Source organism: Pteronotus mesoamericanus, unplaced genomic scaffold (genome assembly GCF_021234165.1).
Source record: "Pteronotus mesoamericanus isolate MK-2021 breed Mesoamerican mustached bat unplaced genomic scaffold, CSHL_Meso_final contig_33, whole genome shotgun sequence".
NCBI classification, from domain to species: Eukaryota; Metazoa; Chordata; class Mammalia; order Chiroptera; family Mormoopidae; genus Pteronotus; species Pteronotus mesoamericanus.
The window spans coordinates 2730501-2758230 of NW_026555135.1; the positions used below are offsets into that span (position 1 = coordinate 2730501).

A 27730-nucleotide genomic window follows, 5' to 3' on the forward strand; every position below is an offset into this window, starting at 1 on the left:
AGCATGGATGGACTGGAGAGGATTATGCTAAGGAAAATAAGCCAGGGGGTAAAAGACAAATAGCATACAATCTCACCTATAAGTAGAACCTAATCAACAAAACAAACAAGCAAGAAAAATAAAACCAGCAACATTTAAAGAAAAAACAAAGCGACAGTAATGAGAGGGTAAAAGAGAGGGGTGTAATGGGGAACAGAAGGGGAAGAGTTGAATGAAGGAACATGTATAAAGGACCCATGGACAAAGCCAAAGTAGGGAAGGATTGAGGGTAGGAGTTAGGAGTGGGTGGGAGTGGGTAGGGCAGGGTAAAGTGGTGGCAGGAAAATGGAGACAAATGTATTTGAAGAATAAAAACAAAATCTAAAAAAACAAAGAATTTCTGCTACATGAAGCACATATCATAAATTTGAAAATATATTTGTAATATTTAAAGTTGCCAAGAAACAAACACAGAAAAGTCCTGAAAGCAATAAAATAATACAGGAAATCCAAGGAAAATGAGCAAATGTTCTCAATAAGCAATTCACAAAAAAGTAAATGCTAGTTGCTAACAAGTATTTACAGAGATGTTGCATTAGTAATCAGAGAGATGCAGATTAAACAGAATGAGGTACTAAGTTAGCCTGATAAGGGTAGCAAAATAATAGAAAGCTGAATAATATCAATGTTAGTGATCATGTAGGGAGATAGGAACTACATAGTCCACTACTGCTGGGAGTGTCAATGGTACAACTATTCTAGGAAACAATATTAAAGTACACTCAATTCTCACTTGTGATAGTTTGTGTTCTATAAAGTAGCTGCAAACAATGCATTAGGAAATAGTGAATCATTCTTCTAGGGGAAACATTCTTGTCAGCCTCTGATCAGATCTTCATCAGCTGATCAAATACATACCCTGTTTTATGTGTGTTTCTATTTAAAAGCACCTTATTAAGTATATCTTGTTGATTCATTAATATTGAACTTGGCCAATAGCACTGTAACTCATGCCTGAAAGAAACTTATCTAACACATTATACGCTTTTTGGGTTTAGGAGTCCTAGGCAGTACTTCAGCACTATGCTTGGGTACCGTTTTAAACAGCAGTATTACCCTACCCTCCAAAAGTACAAAAATGCAAAAAAAAAGCAAACCCTCAAAAACCATGGCCTTAAATAGACCATGAAAAAGGAACTTGTATGCAGTACAAGCTGAAACAAGAAAGCAGAGTGTTGCCTTGTTAGACTTCAACTAGGAGCATGTGCACGGGTGACTCCAATATTTTGCTGTTCCGGGCATGTCCGTGAGTGACAGTGAAAGTACCATGAGTATGGTTTTGGGGTTATTAAGTCAATTTACAGATGCATAATCTGCAAATAATGAGAAAAGCCTATATTTAGCTAAAGTTTATGCATAGCTGATGACTAACCTGCATCCTTGTTATATATTCCAGGGAAAATCCTCCATGGTCCATAAAAGGACATACACAAGGACATTGAAGACATTGTGGTGGCAAAGAGCTGGAGGTAATTTAGGTGTCCTCCACTAGGAGAAAAGTGAGATGTGATGAAATCATACTATGAAATATTATACATCAGTTAGTACCGATGAAACTAGATATATAAATAGCAACATAGGTCTATGAATTCATAGAATTGAATACAAATGTAAGAAATAAACTGAGATGTGTAACATAATTCTTTTTTATAGAAATTAAAAGTGTGCATACATACATAAAACAACATTACACATTTTACAAAGATATGCTTATATTTATGGACATATATCCAACACATCAGGATGGATGCTTAATCGGGGAAAGGGAAAGGGGATGGGAATTGGGGGGATGGAGATAAAGAGAAAGATGAATAAAACAAGCAAGGAGTGTGCATAGATTAATGGGTATAACGTGCTCCAGGTTCTCTTCTCCTAAGGCCCCAAAGTAAAAAAGTGCCATGATGGGGGAATTATAAAGTGCTGAGGGAGAACACATGAATGTCACCCACCTCACATTTCAGGGTGAGGTGCCAGGGCTGGCTCCCTGAGAAGAGGATGTCTCAGGAGAAGCATGAGTTAAGATTTCAGCTGATGTAGACAAAGAGGAAGAGGACTTTGGGAAGAGAAAAGAGTGAGTTATTGGTGAGAATGAGAACTTGGTGTGTTTGAGAAGCTGAAGGAAGTTCAAAATTGCTGCGAGAGGCAGTGGTGAGATCTGAGGTCAAAGAGATCATTTTGGGCCAGATCAGAGAGGGTCTTAGAGTTACGTTCAGGAAGGCGAGGTAATCAGATTTATATGTAGGCAGAAAGCCCGTTTTGCCCACTTAATGGGATAGAGGGCAGGCACACAGGCAGAGGGACCCACGAAGAAACTGCTGTGCTCATTCGGGTCAGAGAAGGTAGTAGTATCTGCACCAGGGTAGATGAAGTGGGGGTGCAGAGGAGCGGATGCAGTCTCGAGATATTTGGGAGGTGAAATTACCTGCTCTCACTCAAATCTTCACAGCAATCACCTGATACAGATAAAAAAAGGACTCTCCTAAGTGTACCAGGTGTCAAATGCCTGCCCTCCCACCCCACTTTTGAAGGCAAACGGCTCCACTGAGTTTTGTGTCCGTGTTAAACCATGTGATTGAACAACATACCACATCTTCCTCTGGCAACTGCTTATTGATCCAGACGTGAGCATCTGACAAAATGCCAGCCAGGCCCTCAGCTACTCAGGGACCTGTGACCTATGGCCTGGTGAAACCATTTTTTAAATATATTTTTATTGTGTTAAAATATACCTAATATAATATTTATGATTTTAACCATTTTAAGTGTAATATACAGTAATATTAAGTCCATTGGCAACGTTGTGCAGTCATCACTACTGTCCGTTTCCGGAAGTGTTTCGTCATTCCAGACAGAAACCCTGTACACACAAAGCAGTAACTCTCCCGCTCCCTCTCCACCCCCAGCCCCTGGTGCCCATTGTTTCCCTTTCTGTCTTAATGATTTGACTATTCCACGTACCTCACGTAAGTGGAATTTTATAATATGTGTCCTTTTGCGTATGGCTTATTTTATTTAACATAATGTCTTTGAGATTTATCCATGTTGTAGCAGGTATGGATATGCTACATTTTGTTTATTTGTTCATTTGTTGATGGACATTTGGGTTTTTTCACCTTTTGGCTATTGTGAATAGGGCTGCTAAAAACATAGGTGCACAGGACCCTGCTTTTAATTCTTTTGAATATATACATGGAAGAGGAATTGATGGGTCATTTGGTATTTTTCTGTTTAATTTTTTTTGGAATCACCATATTGTTTTCCACAGTGCCTGCACCATGTTTTCAAAGATTTCAATTTCTCTGCACCCTCTCCATGTTTGTTACTTCCTATTTTTCATAATAGCCACCCTAATGGGTGTGAAGTGGTATTTCATTATGGTTTTGATTTCCTGATGGCCAGTGATGTTGAGCATCTTTTCATGTGCTTATTTGCCATTTGGATATCTTCTTCATAGAAATGTCTTTCAAGTCTGTTGCCCATTTTTGGAATCAGGTTGTTTGTTTTTTGTTGTTGTTGAGCTGTAGGGGTTCTTTATATATTCTGGATATTAACCCCTTATCAAGAAAATATATCAGATATATTTTCTCCCACTCTGTATGTTGTCTTCTTACTCTCTTAATAGTGTCCTTTGATGCATGAAAGTCAAAACTATTTTTACGTGCCAGTTAGCAGGTAAAGCTACAGGTGAAAAACATTATTATTGTTGTTGCTATTTCATGTCCACTCATGAAAAATGTTTAGGAGGAGCCACAAGGAAATAGTGGGCGAGAGTGGAACTAGCCTGGGATTCCATATTGCCATGAGCCATGCTCCATGTGATTAATACATTGTTCCATCTAGAAGGGGATCTGAACATGAAAGGATGTCATGAGGCTCATCTAGGGACACAGGGTACCAAAGTCCTGAACTGAAACTGAAATTGACACCATAATAGAAGTTGCTCAAAACAGAACTTGGTAACATGGGGGTAATTTTTAGAGTTGTTTATTGGGTGGTAGTGGGGTAGAGGGCAAAAAATTTCCAAGTCCTTGGGTTAAATTCTAGTATCTCTTGGAACCATGAGGCAGGCAATTCATTAAGGTCTCCTTTAGACCTTGAGGATTGTGGTCCTAATGAGGTCTAGATGTCAGCTTCAAGGACTGGGGAATAGAAGTGCTGCAAATTGAATAAGGTTTGGCCAGAAGAACATGAGTTCCAATTCCAGTTGCCCAGGGTCAATATACAAGAAAACTTAAAGTCTTTCTATCATTTGGCTTCAGTAAGCCCTTTCTGACCATAGCAGGATCTCCAAGCCTGTTGAAAACTAAGTCCAAGCACAAATCCTATCCTTTTTTGAGTTGCATCATCAGTTGAATTCTCATTGACATTGGGTTTATACGTTGGGAAAATGGTTAAAGTTAATTCTTTGATTGGCAAAAACTCGGACCCTAGAAGTTGAGATAGGAATATCTGTCATGAGTCAGAGATGAGGATATGTCACCTGGGTTCCCCCCAAACACTTTTAACAATACATATGTTCTACATGTCCCTGGATAGACAAATTAGACAGTTCTCCAAGAGGAAATGTGGCATAGGAGAAGGGAAAAGGGGCCTGGACAGGGGATCCTACTGATAAGGGGAAATTCTCTGCTTAGCTCTCTGTTGTCATGTGTGGGAAACCCTGGTGTGGCTGAGAACCACAATGCTTTGGTGCCCACACAGGCTTGGTAGGGGATACCACACGCCTAAGCATAAGCTAGAGGAAAGGCATGCTCTTCAATGACTCCATGACGGTTTAGATATCAGAGGTAAATTTCTTGTGTGACTGGTGGCAGTGAATTTTCAGGCAGTAAGAATTGAGATGGCAGAAGTGTCAGGCTTTATCCCTGAAGGGGGTTTCTAAGTTTCTGTTCTGGCAATAAGGTCAAGGCTGATTCACATATATGTGCTAACAATCCTGAGGGTGTTTAGAAATATTGGAAGGAGGGTATAAGGCAAAAGACTGATTTTTTTGCTAGTCAAATACTTGGAGTCTCTGAGAAACAGAGTAGTTTGAATTAATGGAAATGTGACCAAAATTGTATTCACAGTCTTGTGAAATTTGGGATTCACAGCTTAAAAAATTAAACAGAAAACTCCCATCCATTTTGTCTGTGAAGTAAGGGAAGAAACTTATTATTTTATTACAATGGAGGAAAATTTAAGACTGTATTTTGAGAATTATTGTTCTAAATACCTGGCTGCTTGAATTGTCCACTTCCCCTTTTATTATTATTGTTATTTGTGAGTAGATCAACTTACACCTATGAACCAGGGTTTCCCCGCATTCTTTGGGCCCTGGGGACATGCCATTTTGGTGATGGCTGCTTTGACATCCTTGTTCCTCAGTGTGTAGATGAGAGGATTGAGAACAGGTGTGAGTATAGCAAACACCACATTGCCCATGATGTGGAAGTCCAGGGGCAGGTCAGCCCTGTAGGCCACGTAGGCTATGGCAATGGAGGAGTAGTAGGTGCCAACCACCAGGAGGTGGGAGCTACAAGTGGAGAAGGCTTTTGAGCGTCCTTCTCGGGAGCTGATGCGAAGCACTGAGGCCAGGATGTGGGCATAGGAGAGAAGCACCAGGAGAAGGGGCAGGAAGGATACCACCATGGCGATGCAGAAGCCCATGAGGGTCTGGGGTGTGGTGTCAGAGCAGGAGGCCTGGACCACAGCCAAGTGGTCACAGAAGCAGTGGTAGACATGGGCCACAGAACCAAAAGCCATGTGGGAGGTCTGTACCACTGCCGGGATGGGCAGGAGGAGGGCTGTGAGCCAGGCACCAGCTGCCAGTGCTGTGTTGGTCTGTGGAGTCATGTGGACAGGGTAGTGCAGTGGGCGGCAGATGGCCACGTAGCGGTCATAGGCCATGACCACCAGGATGAAGGCTTCAGAACAGGAGAAGCCGTGGAAGAGGTACATCTGCAGGAAGCAGGCAGGGAAGCTGAGGAATTGGTCCCCAACTAAGAGTAGGGACAACATCTTAGGAACAGTGGTTGTGGTGAAAATGATGTCCACAGCAGAAAGGTTGGTTAGAAAGAAGTACATGGGCTTGTGGAGTCTGGGCTCTGCCACCACAGCCACCAGGATCAGGGTGTTACCTACCAGGATAAGCAGGTAGAGGAAGAGAAAGACAAAGAAGATAGAAAGGAAGAGGTGTTTCGGCAGAGAGGGGATGCCCGTAAGGTAGAAGATGGTCGAGGAATCCTCTGATCCATTACAGGCTGTAGTCTGCATGGCGGTTTAACCTGGATGCCCAGGAGGTGAGTAATGAAAACGTGGGAACTACGCACATCTGGAAATGAGAATAATCAGTGATTCTGGAATGAGAATTAAATAATGATCACTGTATAGTTCATGTAACCATATTTATTTTTGACTATAAAAGAAAGATGGCGATCCCTGTCTTCATTCTATCCCAGAGTTCCCTCTTTCCTTTTTTAATCAAGTGTGGAAAAAATACCTATGGTATACAAAACCTGGTGTTATATGCTAGGTATGTAGTAGACAAGTTGAACAAGACAGAGAAGGTCTCCAACCACGTGGAGTTGAAATTCTAGTGGTAGAGAAAGAGACTAAGCAATAAATCACATAGTTATTTAATTGCAATTGTGTTAAGTATATAGAAGAACTTCTGCTGCTCCTCTTCTACATATGATCCTTTTGGGGATATCAGGTCTCTTAAACCAGCCTACTAAACTCTTTTCTCTTTTGGCATTTGCTTTAAGTTTTTTTTTTAAAAAGTGACGCCTTTGTCGCCACGTTGCTAGGGAGGGCTGATTTCTCCAAGATTAACAGCAATGATTGTCTTCCCACTGTAATTGTTAACCAGGGAATGGCTCCTTTCTCTCTTGTTTGCTCGGTGCTGTGGTCCTGCTTATGTCCATGTAAGCCGAGTACTCTGTATCCTGCCTCTGTGTGTTGGCTCTTTGTCATGTTACAGTGAAGGGTGTGACACTGAACATACTCTTGGTGGGAAGTCATTCCTATCTGGAGTCTGAGCTGACAATGGATTCTCCCACAGTTGGTTAGCAACAGAGAATCTGAGACAGTGTCTGTGCTACTCCATTGAACTCATCCCCCTACTGGTTGCTGCAGCTTGGCAGGTGTTTCTGTTCAACCGTTGGATGCTCACTACCCAGAAGGCCTCCCTAGTCTGTGATCAGAAATTGTCATGTGACTGGGGGGGTTTGTGCTCAGGGAAGTACTGATTCGCCCTCTGCTTTAGACTTGTCCCTCAGATTATGCAACCCCCCCTTCCCGCCCCTGGCAAGTTCTTGTCGAGACAGGTATGGCTGCCTCATTGATCCTGATTATGCCATGAGCAGTGTCCTTGAGTCACCTCTAATTTCTTTCTCTTATCACATCTCTTATACATAAAACCACCAATGTAAAAACTAGAAAAATCTTTTTTATTTTTAAGGCCAACTAATTTTCCCTCTGAAGGCCAGAGGCTGAGCAGAGGCTTTCTCAGGTGCCACAGGCATTGGTTGCAGAGTAGCCACCAGAACTAGGGTCTTTTGTTCTCAGGATGGGACTCTTTCTTCTATGCCATGTTTCCTGGAGAATCCAGAAATTCAAGTTTACGGGGAAAAAAATATTAGATCTCATGTTACCTATTTCCCTTTCTGGTTTTTCATTAATAACATGAGAGAAATCTATATTTCATATTTTTACCTGAGTCTATATATGGTAAGTACTAAATTAAGATTTGGTACCTGGCAATGCAAATCTTTGTCTGAAATAATGATCCAGAAGTCAGCTCCCAAGACCTAGCAAAAAAGAGTGAACCTGCTTTGTCCCAAAGTGAGAGGTTTATCCCTTAGATAACCAACCCCCATCCAACAAGTTCAGTCATCAGGTTTTACTCACACCCGAAACGATGCAAACTGCACTGCCCCGGACATTGCTGCCCTCAGAGAGGCAGTCATGGCTGACGGTCCCAGGGGAGGCAGAGTCGGGGGTCTGAGGTGCACAAGTGCAGGGGTCCAAAGCCAGAGGAGTCCTAGGGGCCATCAAGTCCAGCTTCCCCTCTCTTGCCTCCTGTGTCCCAATACTGAGACCCTGGTGGAGAGGTGGCACATGCTTTTCACTGCCAGGTGGTGCTGGACTACCCAACAGGTAGACCAGGCATGTGCTGGGTCACTACAAGGCAGGGGCACCAAAAATACTTCCTGCAAGAATTTCACATTTGCTATTTCAAAGCCCCATTCTTGTATTTTGAAGTACATGCTACACCTGAGTGATGCAGCTCTGTGTGTAGGGCCTAAAACGTGCTGTTTCTCAGGGCTCAGAACTTGTCCCAGAAAGTCTCCCCTGTCAGGACTGTCTGTGAACTAGTTACAGTGCTGGTGGGGGCAAAGGAGGACAGAAAAGTCAATCACCCAGATGTCCACTTTATATATTTTACGTCCATCATCACTTCTCATCCAGCTCTGCCAGGGAGTGGTTATGCCCCGTCAACAAATGAGAAAGTGGGGATCAGAGAGTGACATGCAGTTGTCCAAGGCCACAGCTGGTGAGAGGGGAGGGCAAAGGTTGTCCTGTAGCTGACCTGCTGTGAGGGACTGAGCTCCACCTGGCAGCCGAGAGTCCTGGCTCCTGGACTAGTTCTGGCACTTGCTGCTGTGACTCTGGGCCTCTGAGCCTTGGTTTTCTCATCTGTTCAGTGAGGAGCTTAGAGGAAAAGCCCACCTAGTGAGCACCTACTGCTGGCCAGGCTCTTTACATTATGTTATGTGGACCTAAGTGGTTAACTGTGTGGACTTGTGAGTGAGAAAGGACTGGATTGCAATCCCAGCTCCAACCTTCAGCTGTGTGACCTTGAGCAAGTCACTTTCCTCTCTCTGAGCCCTTTTCCCTCCTTGTCCCCTCCTTGGTTGTTGTGAGTCTTTATGGAGAGAACTCTGGACAAAGCTTACACAGGAACCTGGAACATGTAAGAAGGCAAAGTTTGCTAGTGTTCCCAATGGTTACTGCTGCCATCAGTCTTGCTTTCCTGTGGGAAGCCCTTGACCAAGGTGATTTGAATCCCACTTGTGAGTATACTCCCTTACCCGGAGCTGCCAGGATATGTGGTCTGAGGTCTCACAGCCCACGTATGCACAGCCAACCTGGATTCTGGTTGCCTGCCTCTTGTGCACACCCAGTAAGTCTTCTTGATCCCTGGTTCATAGGCTCTGGCCTCCCTGCCCCTGTCTTCCTACCCCAGCTTTCTCTGCCTTTCTCTGGGTACTGCATCCCTAGCCCTTCTTACCTGTTAAGCCTGGTCCACATTGGTGTTTCCTGTGGTGTTTCTGTGCAAGGCCTTGTTGAAGACTGAGTCATGGCTCATTAAGCCTTTAACTCCTCCTTTCAGGGAGGCCTCCTGGAGTATTTTTCTCAAGATAGTGCTCCCATGGGGCACTGCACCTACCATCCCCCTGGGTGTCAGGGTTTAACTACCTGGCACCTCATAGAGCATATATTGAGTCAGGGGGGAGGATGTCCCTAGGCTTTGCTAAAAATAAGGGGAGCGTCATTAACAGCCTTCAAAAGGTTAACACTTTACTCCAATGGTGTAGCCTTCATTCTCATTATGAGTCTGACTGATTTCCATGGGACAGGTTATCTTGTCTACCTGACTTCGTCTATTCTTGATGATTCGGGAGAGCTTTTTCTACCATGGATACCCTCTGGTAAATAGTTGCATGGGAGACAAATGGCCTGACAATTTGTGCCCATTCTGAGAGATCTCACACCTTAACTCTTCTCTAGATCTCCTCTTTACCAATTCTCTTAGCATGTTCTTTCCAAGTTCCTTCATATTCCAGCAAAATCATTAGCCGTCATCCATAAACTCATGTAGATCCACAACTCTTTTCATTTTGCCTTCTAAACCCACCAGGCAAAAGCCAGATGCACTGCCCAAGATTCTGCCCACTGACAAGAGTTACCTTCTTGTTGGTCATACAGGGCTCTCCTGAATGAGGCTGCAATGCAGCAGCAGTCCATTTTGAAAAATTATATGTAATTTTTTTTCTTCTTGAGGAAGTTGGTTATAGGACACTTCCCATGAGGATGTATGTTAGAGTTGATGGAAAGGTGTCAACATAGCAAGATTATGTGTCATGGGAGTCTGAGCCAAGTGCTCGTGCAATTTACTTGTGCCTTCAAAATCTGCTTGACCTAATATAACATTTATTACTTGCAACTGATGTACATAATCTGATTTTATATTTTATTTGTTCAAATTAATACCCAATACATAAGGGACAGCTTAGGACCCATGATCATTAACTGTTCCCTGGCCAGGCATTCAGTCTGCACCAGGACAAGGAACTAGTTCTCAAAAGAAGAATAGTTGTCTACAGAAAAAGTGTGGGTTTACTCTAATTTTCTAGCACTGGCACTGTGGTTCTCCTATTACTAGTGTATGTTACCTCAAAAATTCAAAGAGGACTTTAAAATTTTGGCTATCACAGAATAGCTATTATGGAACTAAATTTCCTGCTGAAAACAACTGTATAGAAGCAGGCCAAAACATAAAATAATTGTTTGAAGCCTCAGAGAGCAACCAATAATAGGTCTTGAAGAACTGCAGGCTTTGAGAGAAAGAAAGCTCATGAGATCAGTTCCACAGGACTCCGGCTTTTTACCTGAGGGCATTTCCCAATTTGCAGGACTGGAGAATAGAGCAGAATTTGCAAAGACAAATCTTCCTAGGCTGAGGAGATACAGGGTTAGAATTTGGGTAACCAAAGTGACTGACACGTGAGAGACAAAAATCTTTGAGAGAAGGGTACTACAGAGAAAGAACATCACAATCTGTGTACAAATTCCCTTCAAGTCATTGACCAACTTCTAAGGCATGTATGTGGACAGACATGGAGAACCGCGAAGTACAGAGCAGCTGGGAGGCTACAGAGCTGCAGATCTGAGTAGCCACATGATGTTGGAGAGTCAGAGGTGGGAATCCAGGCCGTACCTGAGGATGGACTGTAGTAAGTCCCCCAGGACTTCAATTGAGACCATGGAAATGCCAGGCTGTAAGTAACAGCTAAACCCTAAATATAAGAACCAAATTAGAAGAGATGAGGTATAACATTGCCTACGATCAAGCCACAACAAGGATGACCCATCGGTATTCAGTTTGCTAGAAGAAGAACACAGCCCTTCTTGGAGGAAGATAAATCATTTAGAGATTTAAATTTTTTTCATTTTCAATGTCCAGTACCCAATAAGAAAGTATGAGGCAAAGTTTAAAAAGTTAAATAAGACCAAATGAGGAGGGGGAAAAAAGAGTAGAAACAGAGACACAGATGATTCAGATATGACAATTATTAGACAGGGATCTTAAATTAACTATGATGAATATATTCTCCCCTCTCCCAATAGAGGAAAAGGTAGACAAAATATAAGAAATGAAAAATTTCAAGAGCAAATTTCAATCTATAAAAAATAATGAATGAACATTTCAGAACTGAAAAATATAGTATCTGAACTTAAGAACTTTTTGGACAGGTACAAACAGGAAAAGATAAGTGAAAGGAAGGCAGGTTAATGCAATATAACCAAAGTGAATCAGAGAAGAAAAATAATTAGAAATTAAAAAGAGCACAGATAATTGTGGCACCTGTTCAAATGTTCTAACACACATGCAATTCAAATCCCAGAAGGAAAAGAGAAAAGGAATGATGCAGAAACAGTTTGTACAGAGATAATGTCTGAGAAATCTCTGAAACTGGTAACAAGTCAACCCACGGATTTAAGAAGCTCAGCAAATCCCAAACCAAAAAACAAAAACCCAACAAAGGAACCACATTGCATCATAGTCAGACTTCTGAAAACCAATGTTAAGGGGAAACACTAAAAAGTAGCCAAAGAAAGTAAGAAACTTTTCTTTTAATGTAGCAGCAATAGGACTGAGAGTTGTCTTTTTAATAGGAACTATGGAAGCCAACAGACAGGGGCATAACCTCTTGACAGTGCTAAAAGGAAAAAAAACTTTCTAGTCTAGAATTTTATACTCACCAAAATACTCTATAAAAATAGAGTTCATATTGAAGTCTCTCAGCAAAATGGGAAATAGAAGAGAACATCCTCAGCTTGATAAAGGGCATCTACGAAAAATCCACAGCTAGCATATTTAATGGTGTAAAACTGAATGTCTTTTACCTACTTTAAGATCAGTTAGCAGAGAGCCTATTGCCTCTCACCACTTTTATTCAATGTTATTCTGAATGTCCCAGCCAGTGCAAAAAGGCAAGAAAAGAAATAAAAAGCATAAATTTGGGAAAAGAATAAATAAAAGTCATTATGCATAAATGACATCCTTAGCTCAGGATAAATGATCCTTAGGTCAGACCATGTACAAAAATTAATTAAAAAAATGCATCATAAACCTGAATATTAAAAACCAAAACTTCCAGAGGAAAACACAGAAGTTAAACATTTGAAAGCTTGAGGTGGGCAAAGATTTCTTAAGGCAGAACCCCAAAGCACAGCACATTACAGGAAAATAAAAATAATTAGGCTTTATCAAAATTAAAAACTTCTGCTCTTCAAGTGACATCACTAAGAAAATGTAAAGGGAAGCCAAAAACTGGGAGATAATTGTGTGTGTGTATGTGTGTGTGTGTGTGTGTGTGTATTCTATAACTTGTTAATAAAAAATATATATTTTCTAAAAATAGGCAAAATTTGAACAGACACTATGAAAACAAGGTACTATATGAATGGTCAATGGGCACCTAAAAAGATGACCAATGTCATTAGTTATCATGGAAGTACAAAGAAAACCATAAGGATCTGTGACTACCCACTCACTACAACAGTTAGAATTAAAGACTGATAATGCCAAGCGATGGTGAACATGTGGAGCAACCGGAATGGTAATATGGGACTTGTAAAAATATAATGCTGTGAAAGCAGTGGCAGAGTTACTTTTCAATGAAAGACACCTACCAAAGGACCCAGAAATACCACTCCTTGGTATTTCCCAACACAAACGAAAGTTTATTTCCACACATATGCAAAAAATTGTTCTTGTAAACTTTATTTATAATAGTTCCAAAATGGAAAAAACCCAAATGTCCATCAACCAGTGAATGAATATGTATATCCATACAATGAAATAACTCCTGTGCTAAAAAGCATCAGGTATTGATACATGCAATGAGATTGGTGACTTTAAAAACATACAGAGCAGAATCCAGACACAAAAGAGTACATAGTCTGTGATTCCACCTATATGAAGCTGCTTTTAACTGGGTTTAAATTTGTTTTTCTTATTTTATTTTATTGTATTTTTTTCTGTTTCTTTTTCCATACCATTTAGTCCCCTGCCTACCCCCCACTACCCCCCACCCTCAACCCTGGCAATCACCACAATGTTGTTAATTTTTTTTAATGCTCTGGCTGGTGTGGCTCAGTGGATTGAGCACTGACTGGCCTGCCAGACTGATTCCCCGTCGAGGGCCCATGCCTGGGTTGCAGGCCAGGTCCCGCATTGGGGGCACACGAGAGGCAACCATACGTCAATGTTTCTCTCCCTCTCTTCCCCTTTCTCTAAAAATAAATAAATAAATAAATAAATAAATAAATAAATAAATAAAATCTTTTAAAAAATACATGTATGTGCACCTAAAATTGTTAATTAGGATGGTAAATTTATTTAATTTTTAAAAATTATAGTGTACATTCAATATTATTTTGTATTCATTTCAGGCCTACAGCATAGGGGTTAGACAATTATGTACTTTACAAAAGGTTCTCCTTGATGTTTCCAGTACCCACCTGACACTATACATAGTCATTACAATATTATTAACTATGCTTCCCATGCTAAACTTTATACCCCCATTTTGCAACTACCAATCTGTACTTATCAATCCCTTCACCTTTTTCACTTACTCCCTCAACCTGCCTCTGCCCTGGAAAACATCAGTCTGTTCTCTGTATCTATGAGTCCGTTTCTGGTTTGTTTTGTTTTTTTGTATACTTTGTTCTTTAGATTACACATATAAGTGTTACACATATAAGTGAAATCATATGGTATTTCCGTTACTCTGACTGGCTTATTTCACTTAGCAAAATACCCTCTAGGTCCATCCAAGTTGTTGCAAATAGTAAGATTTCATTCCTTTTTATGGCCAAGTAATATTCCATTGTATGTATTTATCACTACCTTTTTTTAATCCACTTGTTTATTAATGGATACTTGGGTTGCTTCCATATCTTGGCTATTGTAAATAATTCTGCAATGAACATAAGGGTGCATGTATTGTTTCAAATTAGTGTTTTGGGTTTTTTTGGATATATATCCAGAAGTAGAATCACTGGGTCATAAGGCAGTTCAATTTTTAATTTTTTGAAGACCCTTCATACTGTTTTCCATGGTGGTTGCACCAATCTGTTTTCCATCAAGAATGTAGAAGTGTTCCCTTTTATCCACATCCTTGCCAACACTTGTTTGTTGATTTATTGATGATAGCCATTCTGACAAGTGTGAGGTGATAGTCTCATTGTAGTTTTAATTTGCATCTCTCTAATGATAAATAACATGCATTTTTTTATATGTCTATTGGCCATCTGTATGTCCTCTTTGTAGAAGTGTCTCTTCAGGTTCTTTGCCCATTTTTAATTGGATTGGCATTTTTTTTTTGCTTTTTTTTTTTTTTTTGGTGTTGAGTTGTATGAGTTCTTTACAAATTTTGAATCATAACCTCTTACCAGATGTATCATTGGTGAATATTTTCCCCTATTCAATAGGTTTTCTTTTTGTTTTGTTGATCATCTCCTTTGCTGTGCAAAAACTTTTTAGTTTGATATAGTCCCATTTGTCTATTTTTATTTTTTTGTTTCCCTTGTCCTAGGAGGTATATCAGAAAAACTATTGCTAAGACAGATGTCAGAGAGTTTGCTGCCAATGTTTTCTTGTAGAAATTTTATGGTTTCAAGTCTTACATTTAAGTCTTTAATCCATGTTGAGTTTATTCTTGTATATGGTATAAGGAGGTGGCTAGTTTCATTTTGGGGGCATGCATCTGTCCAATCTTCTCAAAATTATCTGTTGAATAACCTGTCTTTACCCATTTTCTTGTTTCCTTTGTTATATATTAATTGACCATATAGGTGTGAATTTACAGTCAAACCTCAGTTCTTGAACATCTTGTTTCTTGAACAGTTTGGTTCTTGACCAAGTTGTTCATGGAAAAAAAATGTCTTTATTGTCTAACAACACTTCAGGTCTTTATTCTGGACCCAACCACCCTTTCATGACAATGCCTATATGGTCAGTCATGAGTCTGCCAGGTGATAAAGGAGATTCAGTTTTTGAACAAATCACTTCTGAAACAGTTTTCCGAATGAATTTTGAGACCAAGGTTCCATTGTATTTCTGGAATCTCCATTCTTTTGCATTGATCTATGTGTCTTTTTATGCTAGTACCATGCTCTTTTGATCACTATGGCCTTGTAGTATAGTTTGATATCACATAGCATGATACTTCTGACTTTGTTCTTCCTTCTCAAGATTGCTGTGGCTATTCAGGGTTTTTGTTGGTTCTATATAAATATTTGAATTATTTGTTCTAGTTCTGTAAAAAACACCACTAGTATTTAGATAGAAATTGTGTTGAATCTAAAGATTGCTTTGGGTAGTGTGGATATTTTAATTATGTTAATTATTCCTATCCATGAGCAGGGTATATGCTTCTATTTATTTGTATCTTCTTCAATGTCTTATAATTTTATGAGTACAAGACTTTTACCTCCTTGGTTATATTTAGTCCCAGGTATTTCTTTGAGGCAACTGTAAATAATATTGTTTTCTTAGTTTTACTTCCTGATAATTTATTGGTGTATAAAAATGCAACTGATTTCTGAATATTTATTTTGTTTCCTGCTATTTTACTGAGCTCATTTATCAGTTCTGGTAGTGTTTTGGTAGAGCATTTAGGGTTCTCTATATACAGTAACATGTCATCTGCAGTTTTACTTCTTCCTTTCTAATTTGGATGTTTTTTATTTCTCCTTCTTGTCTAATTGCTGTGGCAAGGATTTTCAGTAGTATATTGAATATGAGTGGTGAAAGTAGGCATCCTCATCTTGTTCCTTATCTTACAGGAAATACTTTTAGTTCTTCCCTATTGAGTATAATGTTAGCTGTGAGTTTGTCACATATGGCCTTTTTATGTTGAGAAATGTTCCCTGTATTCCCACTTTATTGAGAGTTTTTATCATAAATTTGGGCTGGATTTTGTCAAATGCTCTTTCTGCATCTATTGATGTAATCATGTGATTTTTATCCTTAATTTTGCTTATGTGGTGCATCACATTTATTGATTTGCAGATATCGTACCAAACTTGCATCCCAGAAATAAATTTCACTTGGTCACAGTGGATGATCTTTTTAATGCATTACTGGATTCAGTTTGCTAATATTTTATTAGAGATTTTTGCATCTGTGTTTATCAGAAATACTGGCTTATAATTTTCTTGGTAGTGTCTTTATCTAGTTTTGGAATTAAGGTGATGCTGGCCTCATGCAATGAACTTGGGATTCTTCCCCCCCTTGAATTTTTGAAATAGTTCGAAAAGGATAGGTGTTAGCTTTTGAATGTCTGGCGAAATTCACCTGTGAAGCCATCTGGTCCAGACCTTTTGTTTGTTGGAAGTTTTTTGATTATTGATTTGATTTCATTAGTTGTAATCAATTTGTTGAGATTTCCTGTTTTTTTTTATTCAGTTTTGGAAGATTGTATGTTTTAGGAATTTATCTCTTGTTTATTTTCCAGATTGTCCAATTTGTTGGCAGATAGTTATTAACGACATTTTCCTAAAAACCTTTATATTTCTGTGGTGCTACTTCTCCTCTTCCATTTATGATTATATTTATTTGGGTACCCTCTTTTCTTTTCTTGTAGAGTTTGGTTAAATGTTTTCTTGATTAGTTGATCTCCATTCAGGGAAAGGCTCTGGTTAGGCTCACAGAAAGGTGAGAGGAAAATGGCCCCCTCCTGAAAGCCATAAAACTCAGTCTCTCTGCATCCATCTGGGCCTCTACACCAAGGGCCCAGGCAGCTGACTCCTCCTGATGGTGTGAGCTCGTAGGATGGGGCTACAGTGATTTGGGAAGGTAGGGCTATTGCATTCCCCCAAGGCTGATGCAATATGGAGGGGAGCACTTGACCCAAGAATGATGGTGTAGGAGAGGGATGCAGCACAGGGACCATGTCAGCTGTTCTTTCAGCTTTCTCCTTGGAGCCACACAATCCACCACTCTAGTCCACTCTGAGCCACCATCTGTCAGGGAGCCCAGGGCGGGTGGCTGCAAATGAGATTTTGTGCACTGGTCCTTTAAGAGGACACCTGGGTTTTTACTCGAACCTGGTCTCTCCCTGGTGGACAGAATCCCTGCTGATTTTCACAGCCAGATGTTACATGGGCTCTTCTTCCCAGTTGCGGTGCTCTGGGCTGGGGAGCCTATCCTGGAGTTGAGACCCTATACTCCTTAGTGGGGACCTTTGCAGCTGAGCTATCCCTTCAGATTCTCAACTATTGCATGTGGGTGTGGGGTCAGCCCTTTTCAGGTCTCTGCCCTTCTTTCTACTCTCCATGTAACTTCTTCTGTAAACTCTTGGCTATAAGACTCCTGTTCAGCTAGTCTTCAGTTAGTTGTTCAGATTGATTGTTCTATATTTTAGTAATAATTCCAGTTTGGTCCTGGGAGAAAGTGAGTGTAAATTCTACCTACTCCACCACCCCAAATTCTCCCCCAAATTCTTGAAAAGATAAATTTAATCTACAGCAATAGAAATCAGATCAGAGGTTGCCCAGAGCTAGAGGTGGGAAGAGGGAGTGGTTAGAAATGGGCAGAAGTAAATTTTGGGGTTGATGGAGATAGACTATTTCTTGATTGTGGTGCTGGGTCCATGGGTATAGACATTTGTTAGAACTCATCAAATTGTATATCAAAATAGGTGCAGTCTATTGTTTGGATATTTTATCTTAATAAAGTTGATTTTTTAGAAACTACATTAGAGAAAAAGGAGGTAAAATAAAGAAGTTAGGGATGCATTTGATTTGGGTTATTGACTGGCCATGGATAGAATTAATGAAACTCCATGGATGAATTGCCAATAAGCTAAGAGGATAGGGTGATAAGGTAACTTATTTGGCTGTTGTCTATAGTCTTTGGGATTGTATTTCTACCAAACAAAGGCAAAGCTTTGATGAACCTTGTAGCTATTGCCTAGAACAATTTCAGGGGAATAAAGAATGTATTCAGAGAGGTGAGAGTTGATTATTTCTTACAAAGTGCAATTGAAAAGCTCAAATACTACTAAATTGGTCATTTGGAAGTAAATAAGAAACTATAGACTTGTCATGAAATGCTGTAATAGGGGAACAGATGACCAGTCCAGGACATGATCACAGCATTGTCAAATTGCAGCCTGAGTGCATTCCTCAAATGCAGTGTTTTATGGTCAGTGCTAATTTTGTAACTGGCAATCTAACAATTGGAATGTAGATATCCAAGAACAGTTAGAGGAATTGAGAATACTTGACACTTTCAGCTTGTCTGAAACATATCCAACTCTGCTCTCCCAACTCCCCTTCCCCAATAAATGTGTAATTTTTATCCTTAGGGGGCCACTTCAGGAGCTATGGTTGTAACGGCAAAGATGAGGGGGTGACAGTATGCAAATAAATTTTAGGGAAGAAAGGTGCCTCTTACCACATCCAAAAAGTTTATTTTACATCAAGATCTGCAATGTTGGCCATTAAGGAACTGACAGTGTCCATTCAGTTGTTTCAGCACCATTTCTTAAAAAGACTTTTGTTCCTCGGTGAAGAAGATTTTTAGTACCTCTGCAGAAAATTCATGAGTTTGCTGAAAAGAATAGTTATATTAATATCAGAAAATGCAGGTTTCAGAACAAAAGAAAATATTAGGGTTAAAGAGGAACATGACATAATCACAAGAGTTCAATTATACAAGAAAACATAATGATTCTAAATATATCTGCTCCTACCAATGGAGCTTCCAAGTACATGAGGCAAAACTGATTAAACTGAGGGAAAAATAGACAAGTATGCAATTATAGTTGGAAACTTCAATTATCCCCTTCTCAATAATTAATGGAACAAGTAGATGGAAAATCAGTTAGGATAAGAGGGCTAAACAGCACTATCAAACAACTAGACCTAATGACATTTATAATAGAACACTCCACATGACATTTTCAAATGCACATGGAACATTCACCAAGATAGAGCACATTCTAAGCCATTAAATAAACCTCAAAATTTTTCAAAGAATACAAATCATAAAAGTGTATTCTCAGACTATAAAATAATTAAACTAGGAAACAGTAACAGAAAGATGTTGGGAAACTCCTCCAAATATTTTGAAATTAAACAAAATACTCTAAATAACCCATGGGTCAATTCAGAAGTCTCAATAGAAATTGAAAGCACATTTTGAATGGAATGAAAATGAAAATACAACATATCAAAATTTGTAGCAAATTGCTAAAGCAGTAGCTAGAGGGAAATTTACAGCTAAATACATTAAAAAATAAGAAAAGTCTTATATCAACAATTTAATCTTCCACATTAAGAAACTAGGGAAAGAAGATCAAAATAAACCCAAAGTGTGTAAAAGGAAGAAAATTATGAATATTAGAGTAGGAATCAATACAACTGAAAACAGAAAAACAACAGGAGAATTGATGAAAGTACATGCCAATTCTTTGAAAACATCAATGAAATTAATAAACCTATAGCCAGATTAACCAAGAAAAATATTAGAAGACACAAATTACCAATATCAGGAATAAAAGTGGGGACATCGCAGACATTGAAAGGATAATGAGGGACTATTACAAACAATTCCATGTCCATAAATTCTATAATTTGAGTGGAATGAACAAACTCCTTGATAGGCATAAACTACCAAAACTCATTCAAGAAAAAAATAGATAATATCAAACTCTTGTGTCTATTAAAGAAATTTATTTTGTTCTTTAAAATTTCCCTTAAAAAGAGAATTTTAGGCACAGGTGGTTTCACTGGAAATTTTTTACCAAATATGTAATGAAGAAATAACACCATTCTACACAATGTTCTCCAGAATATTGAAGAGAAAGATAATTTTCCCAACTAATTTTACAAGACTAGCCAACATTAACCTAATACCAAACCAGACAAAGAAATTACAAGAAAACTACAGACAAATATTTCTCTTGAATGTCATTGTAGAAATCCTAAGCAAATAGTCATAAATTAAATATAACATTGTTTGATTCAATAAAAATATAAAAGAGGTCATGCTACTCAGGATGACGGACAATTTAAAACTCAGATGTTTAATTCTGGAATGTCCATTAAATGGTTTTGAAACTGCCAGAAGCAAAACTGCAGACAAGGAGATCAAACCTTGGTGCATGAGCTTCTCATGTTATCCAGGGAGTGAAAAGAACACTACTTTTAAATGAGTCAACAGATTACATGCATCAATATCAAGGTGAGGGACATGAATGCCTATTTATTCCCTGAGCAGATTTCTCTACTTATCAAGCTGCAACAGTCTGGAAACTTTAGCCGGGTCTCCAGGAGTACAGAATATTCTCTGGTTAGTGGCTGAGAACTTGTACAGACACTTCTTTTAAGAAGTGTGGTCTTCAATAACCCTGTCCCTAGAAGGGACTCTGCCCCACGCTGTGGTACCTAGGCCTGAATGCTGAGTGCAGAGTGATTAGATTACAACTGAAGGAGATAGCCACAGACAGTAGATTCCTGGAACTCTCAAACAGACTGCCTAAGGTCAGATAGGGTCAACAGCTGACATCATCAAAGGCAGATCCAGAAAGAAAACAGCGGTCTCCTACCATAGAAGTTCATACCACAATGTCAGGAAGTCAAGAGAGATCAATTTAAGCAGAAGCAAAAAAAGAAGAGTCTCACAAATAATGGGAAGACAAAGAAACAACTCACCATCGAAGGGAAAGGAGCAAACCCCAGAAAGAGAACTAAATGAAATAGAGGCAAGTAAACTACCAGATATTGAATTCAAAACAATGTTTATAAGGAAGATCAATGAGTTCGGTGAGCTCAGAGAGAATTACCAAAAACTACAGGGAAACTACAAGAAACTTACTGCAAATTATATTAGCATGAAAAAGGACATAGAAACTATCAATAAGAGGCAAGAGGAAATGAAGAATACAATTTCTGAATTGAGGAACACAGTAGAAAGAATCCAAAGCAGGCTAGTGAAGCAGAGGATTGAATCAGCAAGCTGGAGGACAAAGTAGAAAAAAGTTCCCAGAAAGAGCAGGAAAATGAAAAAGGACTAAAAAAAAAAAAATGAAGATGTGTTTAGGGAAATTCAGGACAACCTGAATTGTAATACTATCCCTATAATAGGGATACTAGAAGGAGAAGAAGAGGAGGAAGGGAGAGAGAACCTGTTTAGAAAAGTAATGATGGAAAACTTCCCTAATTTGAGGAGAGAAAAAGTCACACAAATCCAAGAAGTACAGAGGGTCTCATTCAAGAGGAACCCAATGGGGCCCACTCCAAGACACATCATCATTAAAATGGTAAATATCGAAGATGAAGAGAGAATCCTAAAGGCAGCAAGAGAGAAACAGGTAGTAATATACAAGAGAGCCCTTATATGGCTAGCAGCTCAACAGAAACACTACAAGCAGAAGGGAATGGCAAAAAATATTCCAAGTAATGAAAAACAAAGGTCTGCAACCAAGACCACTTTACCTAGCAAGGCTCTCTAATAAAATGGAAGGTGATATAAGGAGTTTCCCAGACAAAAGAAGGCTAAAAGAATATGCCTCCACCAAACCAGCATGACAAGATATGCTAAAGGGACTGCTTAAGAATATGAAGAAAAAGAGTGAGAGAGAGAGGAACACAGGTACAAAAGGAAAAATGAGTAAGTACCTATCAATAATAACTTTAAATGTGAATGGATCAAATGCTTCAGTCAAAAGAAATAGAGTAGCTGAATGAATAAGAAAACATGACCTGCACATATGCTGCTTACAAGAGACCTACCTGAGAACAAAGGACCTACATAGGCTGAAAGTAAAGGGATGGAAAAAAATATTCCAAGCAAATGGACAGGGAAAAGAAAAGCAGAGGTAGCAATACTTAAATCAGAAAAAATATATTCCGAAACAAAGGCCATAAAAAGGGACCCAGAAGGATACTTCATAATACTCAAAGGAAGAATCCATCAAGAAGAAATAAACATTGTAAACCTGGATGCACCCAACATAGGAGCACCCAAATATATACGGAAACTCTTGGAGAAATTCAAGAAAGATATAGGCAGCAACACACTGGTAGTAGAGGATTTTAACACCCCACTGTCAACAATGGATCAATCTCCGAAACAAAATATCAACATGGATATTGGGGAACTCAATGACGCATTAGGTCAAATGGACTTAACTGACATATACAGAACCTTTCATCCCCTCAAAAGGCAAAATACATGTTCTTTTCAAATGCATGTGGAATATTTTCAGAGATAGACAAAAAACAAGGCTCAACAAATTCAAGAAAATTGAAATCATAACAAGCATTTTCTTGGACCACAAAGACTTGAAACTAGAAACCATTTTCAAGAGAAAAATGTAAGAACATTCAAAATCATGGAGACTGAATAGTGTGCTACTAAACAATAAATGGGTCAATAATGAGATCAAAGAAGAAGATCAAAAAGCTTCTGGAAACAAATGAACATACAACAGTCCAAAATCTATGGGACACAGCAGAGGCAGTCCTGAAAGGGAAGTTCATAGCAATACAGGCCTACCTAAAAAAGATAGAAACATTTCAAATAAACCACCTAACCCTACAGCTTCAAGAACTGGAGAAACAACAACAAAACTTAGAGCGAGTAGAAGGAAGAAAATCATCAAGATCAGAGCAGAATTGAATGACATAGAGACCAGAAGAACAATTCAAAGGAGCTGGTTCTTTAAAAAGATAAAAATCAACAAGGCTTTAAGCAGACTCATCAAGAAAAAAGGGAGAGGACCCAAATAAATAATATCAGAAACGAAAGAGGAGAAATAACAACTGATACCACAGAAAAACAAAGGATTGTAAGAAATTACTATGAACATTTATGTACCAAGAAATTTGAAAACCTCCATGAAATGGACAAATTTCTAGAAATTTGTCCATTTCATGGAGGTTTTCAAATTTCTAGAAAAATATAACCTTTCAACACTGAATGAAGAGGAAGCAAAAAGCCTGAACAGACTGATAACAGCTGGTGAAATTGAAGCAGTAATCAAAAAACCCTGGCACACAAAAGACCTGGCCTGGATGGTTTCACAGGATAATTTTACAAAACATTTAAGGAAGAGCTAACTGCTGCCCTTCTCAGACTATTCCAAATCATCCAAGAAGAGGGAAGACTCCCAAACTCTTTTTACGAGGCCAGCATCATCCTAATCCCCAAACCAGAAGAAGACACAACTAAGAAAGAAAACTACAGGCCAATATCGCTGATGTACATAGATGCTAAAATCCTCAACAAAATATTGGCAAACCACATCCAGCAATACATTAAAAAGATCATCCACCATGATCAAATGGGATCATTGCAGAGATGCAAGGATGGTTCAATGTTTGCAAATCGATAAATGTAACACATCACATAAACAAAAGGAATGACAAAAATCACATGATCATATCTATAGATGTGGAAAAAGCATTTGATAAGGTGCAGCATCCTTTTATGATAAAAACACTCAGAAAAGTGGGAATAAAGGGGGCATACCTCAACATAATAAAGGCCATATATGAAAAACCTACAGCCAACATCATACTCAATGGGCAAAAACTAAAAGCTTTCCCACTAAGATCAGGAACGAGACAAGGTTGTCGTCCACTTTCACCACTTTTATTCAACAAAGAATTGGAAGTCCTAGCCACAGCATTCTGACAATAAAAAGAAATAAAAGGCATCCAAATTGGAAAGGAGGAAGTAAAACTGTCATTGTTTGCAGATGACATGATAGTGTACATGGGAAACCCGATAGACTCCACCAAAAAACTATTCAACCAAATGAGTGAATTTGGCCAAACAGTGGGATAGAAACTCAGTATTCAGAAATCGAAGGCATTTTTGTACACCAACAATGAAATATCAGAATCAGAAATCAGGAAAAAAAATCCCCTTTGCTATAGCAACAAAATGAATAAAGTACCTGAGAATAAACTTAACCAAGGAGGTAAAAGATTCATAAAACTACACAACACTGAAGAAAGAAATTAAGGAAGACACAAATAAATGGAATCATATACCATGTTCATGGTTGGAAGAATTAACATCATCAAAGTGTCCATACTATGCCAAGCAAATTATGGATTCAACACAATCCTTTTTAAAATGCCAATGATATATTTCATAGATATAGAACAAACATACCAAAAATTTATATGGAACCATAAAGAACCTCAAATAGCTGCAGTAATTTTGAGAAAGAATAACAAAGTAGGAGGGATCACAATACCTGTTATTGAACTATATTACAAAGCCACTGTAATCAAAACAGTCTGGTAGTGGCATACGAACAGGCACATAGATCAATGGAAGAGAATAGAGAGCCCAGAAATAAACCCATGTCTCTATGGTTAATTAGTGTTTGACAAAGGGAGCAGAAGCATAAAGTGGAGTAAAATTAGCCTCTTCAACAAATGATTTTGGGAAAGCTGGACAACTACATGCAAAAACTTGAAATTTGACCACCAACTTACACCATACACAAAAATATACTCAAGAAGGATAAAAGACTTAAACATAAGTCACGACACCATGAAAGTCCTAGAGGAGAACATAGGCAGGAAACTCTCAAATATTCCACACAGCAATATTTTCACTGATATGTCCCCTAGAGCAAGGGACATGAAGGAAAGAATAAACAAATGGGACTTGATCAAAATAAGAAGCTTCTGCATGGCTAAAGAAAACATCAGCAAAATGAAAAGGGAACCAACTGTATGAGAAAATATATTTGCCAATGATACCTCGGACAGGGGTTTGATCTCCAAAATATAGGAAGAACTCACATGACTCCACTCCAGGAAGACAAACAATCTAATTAAAAAATGGGCAAGGGACCTGAACAGACACTTTTTGAAGGAGGACATAAACAGGGCCCTGAGACATATGAAAAGATGCCCATCATTACTAGCCATTGGAGAAATGCAAACTGAAACCACAATGAGATATCACATCACAGCAGTCAGAATAGCCATGATAAGCAAATCAACAAACAAGTAATGCGAGGTTGTGGAGAAAAGGGAACCCTGGTACCCTGTTGGTGGGAATGCAGACTGGTGCAGCCACTGTGGAAAGCATTTTGGAATTTCCTCAAAAAGTTAAAAATGGAACTGCCTTTTGACCCAGCAATTCCACTGCTGGGATTATACCTTAAGAATCCCAAAACACCAAATCGAAAGAACCTGTGTACCCCAATGTTCATAGCAGCACAATTTACTATAGCCAAGTGCTGGAAGCAACCTAAGTGCCCATCAATAAAATAGTGGATCAAAAAACTGTGGTACATTTACACATTGGAATACTATACAGCAGTAAGAAAGAAAGAGCTACTACCCTTTGCAACAGCATGGATGGAACTGGAGAGCATTATGCTAAGGGAAATAAGCCATATTGTGAAAGACAAATACCATATCATCTCATCTATAAGTGAAACCTAATCAACAAAACAAACAAGTAAAATATAACCAGCAACACTGAAAGAAAAAACAAAGCAACAGTAACGAGAGGGTAAAAGAGAGGGGTGTAATGGGGAACAGAAGGGGAAGGGTCGAATTAAGGAACATGTATAAAGGACCCATGGACAAAGCCAAAGTGGGGAAGGATTGAGGGTAGGAGGTGGGAGTGGGTGGGGCAGGATAAAGTGGTGGCAGGAAAATGGAGACAAATGTATTTGAATGATAAAAAAGAAATAAATTTTAAAAAGAAAACAAATGAAAGAAAAAAATCTAGCACTATTTAAAGAGGATAATACATCATAACAAAGTAGAGTTCATCAAGAATACAAAATTTGTCTAATGTTCAAAAATCAGTCATAAAACCCCACTATATTAACAGAATAACAAAAAAATGTACTTTAATATAAACTTAACAAAATATGTACAAGGTCTGTAGGCTAAAAACTACAAAACTCTGGTTAATAAAATCAAAGAAATTCTAAATAAATGGAGAGATATACCATGTTGATGGAGTGGAAGACTCAATAATGTTAAAATGTCAACTGTTCCAAATTTGATATGTAGACTCAACACAATCCCAATCAAAATCAAAATTTGTATCAGGAATTAGAATATCAAAACAATTCTAAAAGAGAATAACAAAGTTGGAGGATTCACACTACCCAATTTCAACATTATCAAGTTATGGTAATCAAGACAGTGTGGTATCGGTGAAAGGATAGGCATATATATCAGTGGAACAGAATACCGAGCCCAGAAATAGACACAAATATTGTCAACTTGCATTTGACAAAAGTGTAAAAGCAATTTAATAGAAAAAGAATACACTTTATAACAACTGGATGTATATATGCAAAACTAAATGAATCTCAATCTAAATCTCACACTTTATCTAAAAATTAACTCACAATTGTTCATAGACTGAAGTGGAAGATATAAAACTTCTTGAGACTTCCTCTCTTCCATAGGGAAAAATCTGCATGATCTTTTGTCATGAATATTTAAAATATGATTGAAAGCAGTACAATCCATAAAAGAAATAGATGAGTTGGGCTTTATCAAAGATAAAAACTTTTGCCCTGCAAAAGACATTATTAAGAAAACGCAAAGATCAGCCACTAATTGGGAGAAACTTTTTGCACACCACGTATCTGATAAAGGACTTGCACCCAGGATATACAAAGAACTCTTCACATTTAACAATAATCCAATAATACAACAATAATCCAATTAAAAACTGGCAAAAGATCTGAACAGGTTTCACCAAAGAAGATATAGAAATGTAAAGTGAGCAAGTGAAAGATGCTCAACATCATTAATCATAGGGAAATATAATTTAATTAAGTTAGAACCATAATGAGATACCATTACACATCTATTAGATGACTACAATTAAACAATAAACCAGACAATACTAATCACTACCAAGGATGCCTAACAACAGGGATTCTTGTTCATTGCTGGTGGGAATGCAAAATGGTATAGCATTTTGGTCAACAATTTATCAATTTCTTATTAAGCTAAACATACACTAACAATATACCGAGCAATAGGTTAATAAGTTATATTGATATCATTTCCTCAGTGGTAAAATGTGGCAGGGTGGCACATTACCTCAGTCAAACTAAAACCCACATCCTCAGCCCATTCGTGATAAAATGTCAGACATTTCAAATTGAAGAATATTCTACAAAATACCTAACTATAACTCTTTTTAAAAATTAACAAACCTCATTTTTAATCTAAATTTTTTATTTTTATTGAATTTATTAAAAAAATAACAAATTTTAAATCTTAAGCAGTTGCAGATTCACAGCAAAATTGAGCAGAAATTCCCATACATTCCGTATCCCTGCAAACACGTACAACTTTCCCCCTACTGACATCCTGCATCACAGCGGTACATTTG

At 38.5% G+C, this 27730-nt stretch overlaps 1 protein-coding gene across 1 annotated transcript; it reads right to left on the bottom strand.

Moving 5' to 3' along the window:
• Positions 1–5310: 5310 nt before the first annotated feature.
• LOC129072681 (olfactory receptor 2AT4-like) lies at positions 5311–6294 on the bottom strand. The gene has a single exon (XM_054576180.1). It carries the CDS (start codon positions 6292–6294, stop codon positions 5311–5313), a length of 984 nt encoding a protein of 327 aa, XP_054432155.1.
• Positions 6295–27730: the final 21436 nt, after the last annotated feature.